Here is a 6,823-nt window from a genome sequence, read left to right on the forward strand (position 1 = left end):
AGAAGCCCATAATCACGCGAGAAGAAGCAGCCCGAATGAACTGGCTGAACCTCAATTCGACTAGCAAGTTGGTCAGCTTTCTGCTCTGGAGTACGAGTGAAATACAGCATTTTCAAAGTTCTAACCGACGACTAATAAAACCTCCTTCCTTCCTTTTTACGATGATCGTCTCTTAGACCTATTCTATGGCACATCCGCCTGACTTCAACGTAAAAGAAAAACTGCGACTGAATTTTCTGAAGTAGTTTACGGTGGGAGAGTCGAGATAGTAAATATGCAATTTCAATCACTCAACAGCTTCGATTTTTATTTATTCAAAAGCACTGAAGATTCGTAGGCGAAACTCTCGGTTACCAGGTATTCATGAAGGCCATTGGTCCTATACCTTGAAGCGCCTATACTTTGGTGCTCATTGAAATTGCGCAGATATCGCTGATCAAGCAGCATGAAACGGGGGCGAAGATACGTCAGGGTTGAATCAGTAGGAACAATATACAGCCGGGTATGACATTGCATAAACCTACCGATACATGACACGTATAACAGCATCTCTGGTATATGACTTATTTTGAAAGAGGTCAGTGCCTACGATAATAATGGATCGAACAAGAGGCTCTGAAGCGCTGGAACATGATCATATGTCCTCCTTGTTACCGTATCAATAAAGTGTATAATTAGCGCCATAATACAGGGGGAATGGTTCTCACTTTCAAGCGCCTGTCAGTATCTGATCTATGCGTGGCCTGTATGTTCGCCGGAGCGCTTCTTCAGCCACATGCAGGAAATGGATTGAGAATTCTGATGTGCGGAAAGGGAAACGAAGATCATTTATATCTTGCAGGTGAACACAAGTTGAACCGGCGCTTTAATGCTTAGGCGCCAAATGATGTCCGGGAGCAGAAACCAATGGGGAACAAAGAGTAGTGAACGTATGGTACCTGCTGCAAAATGTATGGTCTAGAACGTCCATTGAATGAGAACGTTATTGATTTTCACTATGGATACGGTCTGATGTTATACCGGACTGATAGCAACTCGTCAGTAAGAGTTGTAGGAGGTAGAATGTGTAAGCACGGGGCTGACATGAGCTATCCCCCTCTGTCGTCCAGTTTGAATAAAGATAGATAAGTAGGGTATATTAAACGATGGAAGAGAAGCAGAACCCCACCGATGACCCAAAACCAGATGATCCATTCATGCAAGCTAACTTTCGGTCAACATCTGAAAATGGCGTGCGATAATACACTCTTTACATAACTGTCGCATGTGAACCAAGCTTATTATAGATTGAATGTCGCGACAGTGATTGGACATTGAACTATGTGAGGTCGACTGCGCAACGTAACGATACCGTCAATGCCAGCAATGGAGAATTATCATTATTCTTGATACCAGCTATATGCGTCCTTGTGCCGCCCAGCTACGAGCGGGGTCTAGGATAAGATAAAGGTGTGTGGCTCTTTTCTTCAACCGACCCGAGTTGAGCATGTCAAGAAGCGTAGTCGTGATAGGGCCATAAGACCTCCTGTCCCCTGCCCCATAACTAAACCATACGTCTTGCATGCTGCTAAGATTACACGGATCCCATATCCGGGCGCCATTCCTGAACCCAGATAGATTGGTCTTCGTGGAGGATAGAGAGACGCCGTAAATCTGTGTCTGCAGAGCAAAGCATGCTGATACATAAAACTTGAGGGAGTGAGGGAATGGCGCGCACTGCTCGCCCCCGAGAGTATAGAGTATGGCTGATATAGTGACAACAGTCCAGGATGACGGTGATGTGATGCCCTTTTTCGAGACATATCTGGCTGTAAATGAAGGAACAGGGTAGGCACCAGGTAAGTCGTCGGAGTATTCGACAAAAGATTCCTTGGAGAGACCGAGAAGCAGTTGGATACCGTCTCTGGGAACGCAGACTCGGAGAACGTCGACCAAATAATCCCTCATTTCCAACGCGGACGACACACAGCTATACAACGGATCACATATATATTCGTCGCTACCGATAACGACGGCCCATATTCGAGAACCATCCATGGCGTGATGGACTTAAAGAATTTACGATGAGCGTGGATGCTACCAGGAGTACTATGTGCATACACAGGGGTTCGCTTTCTCGTTGTCGTGTTGTCCGACAGTAGAGATGGGCTTGTTGATCTCAACCAAGGTGTGCTACTGAAGCTTGACATCGGCCAGACGACGAAGGTCGAGGCCTGAGGAATCTGCAATGAGGGTTCCAAACCAACATGGCTGTTTTTGTCATCTCCAACCATGACGGGCTGTTGACCGGGATATCGGGGCAAGGCGTCCCGGAGATCTAAAAATGTCGATTCATCTTCCAACTGATCGGACATCAGAGTACGGAGCGACGCATCGGTAAAAAAGACCATAGTACGTCCCATCCTGTCCACGAAGCTCAGTCGCTGTCTCATGAATACGACACGCCGCCAACAGAACATGGGATGAAAAATCAGGCTTCCAGTCGATCCTCCAGACAGTGTCAGCCTCAAGAATGCTGTCTGCAGCATTCTTCATGGTATCCAATGCGTCAGGGTTTCGCAGAGCCAAGGTGAAGCATGCTGTCTCCAGGACCGTCCCCGCAACCCTGGCCATATTACTTGAGCGGCAGTAGTCAAAGATGACAGCGATATAAGCAGGCTGTACTGTTGTGGATGAGCAGTTTTCTTATTTATAGCTCATATCATGTTCATCACAGTCTACACGTCGGAACAAGATCTTGACGAGCAAATCGTTCGGAAGATGGGAGATGTTGATGGGGGACTCTGATGTTGGAATAGCTATCTCCCGATATGTACCCGGGCCCCGGCAATCCATCGAGATCGAGTCCTCGAGACAATTGATTTGACGATTGACTTCGTTTCCTAATGCCTCCTTTTCTGCGAACATTGCAGTGAAGTTACGCATCTCTTCATCCAATGGGAGACCATTCGTCGGTAGGTGTTTGAAGCGATTGGTATATTCAGTGGCTGTTAGCAACCACCGCATCTCCTGGGATCCACAGCGACATTCACAGCTGGAACAAGGACATTGTAAGGTCACTGTCTGAGAGGAGGAGGAGGCCATTATCGTCGTCGTAGTTCAGAATGAGGTAAAAGTCTCTCATTGATCTTGTAACGTGAGCGAAGAATCGGACGTTGGTGAGCAAAGCCTAGTATTATTTATGTTCGGTAGCCACGGCACGTATGATTGCATGAGTGAGACGTAGAGTAATCAAATATTTCCCTTGGACCAGAGCCTTGCGAGTTACACAGCTCAATTTTGGGTTCTAGCAAAACTAGTGTTGCAACATCCAGCTTGGGGGGTCCGGCATGGGCGGGCCGAAGTCTGCAGCGACTTCCTCCATCGCACAAAACCGCCGAGTTGCGATGTCCTCTGCAATTGCACTAGAAAGAGGAGACAAGGACTCGGAGTCTATATGTCCACTTGAAAGTGGTCGTAATACCAGAAAACTTTGGTAGCCAACTTCAACGCGGCATTGTGATTGCGGATCAATGGCATTTTCAAGGTCCGACGCGACGCAGTCTCCTACCACCGTCATCGTACCGCTCGACACCTTGCCCGGCTCGCCAATGGACAGTTCGTCGCTCAGTACCTCAGTCCCTGACTCATCGCTCAATCATTGAAAAGGAAAACTGATGATACGGACCTCACTGGACAGGTGTGTCGACCTGAGTATCGAGCATTCGAGAGATACTGAATGCAACACTACAGGTCTGGTCCCTGAGCGAGCTACCGTAGAATCTTTAGCAACTTCGGAACACAAGGACGACGTATAACCTGGTTCAGCCACGGCGTCGGACATGGTGGCTGACGAGCGACCTGAAGCCCAGTTTTGGGCACACGGTGCAAGATATCACCCTGCCAAAGGATACCTCATAGGCGGCCGCGAATACACAATCTCTTCGCCCGTCTGCATCTCTCCTTTACCTTTCGATGCGTAAATATTCGGGGTTGTACCACATCGTTTAGAACATCGTATATCGTCGTTACACTGCACGGTTCGTTCAGGTGTATCCTCTCTGGAAAGCGTCTCCCAATGACACTGTTAGGGCTCGAGGACTACCCGTTCAATGGTGCTGATAGAAGGGCATGGATGGTCATTTTCTTCATCGAAGGTACGTGGTGTTTTCCCCATTTTTTGGACTGCGTTCATTAATCGTATTACAGGCGGTGTCGCGAATTTTTACACTTGTGTGTTTTGTATATCTATTCAATTTTGCGCCTGCTTATGCAACCTTTTCACAGTTGGTCCCCCAGCACTCGAGATGGTACCACTGGGGGCTTCTTTATGAACTTGTACGTGCTACGATGTTCTTCAGATGTTCGTTATTCACTACGTTGTAGCTGTCTACAACGATATCACCTCCTGCCATCCGACGACTCGCTTCCAACTGGTTTAGCTCTCCTGCAGACGATAATTCCAAAGACCCTGTTCGATCTGCTTTTACTACGCTGATTCGTACGGACTCACTGGACTACCGATTATTTGAATGCTACTTGGGCTTCCCGAAAGTGCTGAAAGTGGCATATCTCCCCGGTGACCAGAGTATCAAAGTATTTTGCTAGGGTGAACCTTGTGTGATTGGTGTTGACGGTTGACGGCAAAGAATGAAGCGAAGGGAAAGGAGGCTGTTGCTCGTATGTTCTTGTGTTTATCAGATCTAGGATACCGACTGATCTTTATCACCACAGGCATTCAGAAAGAGACTGGATGCACAAAAGCGGGGCTATGGATCATCGACATCACCAATGTCTGCAGCGACATCGCGTTTACTGATAGGGCTGAAAGTGAATTCGATCGATTGGGTATCCACGTAGAGAATGCTGAAATGGGGACCTGGAAGTACGACAAACTGGAGGATTGGGAGAGAACGTACGTGGTTTGCTCTTCTCGGAATCTTGCTCATCTTTCAAAATGTGCTGATTAGACACCGACGTTTTGGTCGTAATTGATGGACGAGCACTGCGATATTCCCCTTGACGCCCATATTACTACGAACGAGGTTATGGCTACACAATAACGCGGAAACGATACGCTGAGCAATTGCGATCTCGCCAAGAGGACAGCATCGATGATTTTGGATCGTTTCGCGTCTTCTGATGCTGCCAGTCGCACCGATACCTCCTTTTTGGGAGACTTTGAAGATTTTACATGGCTCCTTCATCCTCAATAGTCTTGCATTGACCGAAGGCTATAATACAGGCAGTCAACACATCCACCTATATGGTACGCCGGGGTGCAGGCGTTGTATGCGGTCCGGTTCGTCCGTTATCACATGCACATCCGGACGGGACTTGCCAATGCGAACTTAAGTTCTCCCTTGCTTACTAGCCACCCCATTCTCTCTCTCGGAAGCAGCGGTACGGTTCCGGCGGTTCTCTGCATCCTTCAAGCTCGTCTTTCTTACTATTGGCTAGGCCGAATATCAGTCTTCTGACCATTGCTCCTCGGGATTCGCCCCGGCGGTGGCTGTACATTCCTTGTTATGGCTCACTGATCGGTTAGTCTCTCGTAGACAGACGACGATACAGACCTAATGATGGAAAGGAGGGACGGTAGTCTGTTGCTTAATCGGGCCATCTGCCTTGCAACCCGGTTATTACAAATCTGATGGGATTCCGGCAAAGAATAAATGTTGTATTACAAGGTCTGGGGACGCGTATGAAGCCTATAAGTATTATACCAAGAAATAAAGTGTATCTTTGTGTGAAATGAAATATTGGTAGGGGGAAAGCGGAGCAAGCAGCATTTCCTGTCCAGACGCGTCGCACGGCTCGAAATCGGCATGCCAAACTTGCCGCCTGTACAGTTATTTACCGGTCATTGCAACACCATGGTTCAATGAAACACTTAGCCTCTTGCTCTCCCTCCCTTCATCCTTCATCATCAACTTGTATTACATTGCTGATGTGTATTGTATCTTCATGTTCTGCAGTGATTCTTCATATGTGACATGAATAATATTCCCGAGAAATTGAGGCTTCTGTTCTAAAAATATCTATTTTCTCATGAACTCAAAATCTGACCTGGAAATGTGTGTCCTCCATCTGAATGTAATCACCCACAAAGGCCTCAATAATGTTAATGACCTTCTGAAGAACCTGTGTGACAGGTTTGAGACCAAGCGGCCATTATCTGAGGAGTCTAGGGCATAAATAAAAGTGCGGTTCTGCCAAGCCATCACCTTTGATGGACAGTCTGACAGTCCAATGCGTCCATTATTGCCCTGCTGCCTCCGAACTTTATTTCTCCTCTTGTTCAATTTTTTACTATGCCTGGACATGCCAAATCAAACTCGAAAAAGTGTCAGATTGCTCACAAATGCCATGACCAGCTAATGGAAAAGGCAGTCATTGCAAATGATTGCATACAAGAATGAGCTTGTCAAACTACCTGGTGCTCCTCGGAAAGGTGCAAGAAAAATCTGCAAAGATTTTGAGGCTGTATATCAGAGAGAGACTGGAAAGGAGATCTCACTTTTCTATAGCACTCGAGCGATTCCGAGTAGCTGACTAATGAGGTTTGGGTATATGGGCCGGACTGTTTCAATGACTCAAAATAGCCTAGAATACCCACGCCACGATAATGCTGTGAAAACGGACTTGTACTCGCACCTTTGAGCATCTTTTTTTTACTGTATCTTATTGTTGTATAGTATTACACATTCTTACATTCAAACCTAGTCAAAATTCCCAACCAATTGGAACCTACAGTAAATATCCAGTTTTGCTGTTTCATTGACCGGTAAATAACTGTAAGCCCCAAAACCGATTCGATTTGGCCCAGTGCCGGATCACGGCA

At 46.9% G+C, this 6,823-nt stretch overlaps 1 protein-coding gene across 1 annotated transcript; it reads left to right on the forward strand.

Annotated features, from left to right (window-relative positions):
- Positions 1–6,290: 6,290 nt before the first annotated feature.
- On the forward strand, positions 6,291–6,589 carry EV420DRAFT_1611178 (uncharacterized protein; the record flags this gene model as incomplete). Its single annotated transcript, XM_060475055.1, is given in 2 exon segments — positions 6,291–6,374; positions 6,385–6,589. The coding sequence occupies 2 exon segments, from the start codon at positions 6,294–6,296 to the stop codon at positions 6,532–6,534; spliced, it is 231 nt and encodes a 76-aa protein (XP_060321303.1). The 3' UTR covers positions 6,535–6,589.
- Positions 6,590–6,823: the final 234 nt, after the last annotated feature.

This window comes from Desarmillaria tabescens, assembly GCF_030435595.1.
Source record: "Desarmillaria tabescens strain CCBAS 213 chromosome Unknown EV420scaffold_421, whole genome shotgun sequence".
NCBI classification, from domain to species: Eukaryota; Fungi; Basidiomycota; class Agaricomycetes; order Agaricales; family Physalacriaceae; genus Desarmillaria; species Desarmillaria tabescens.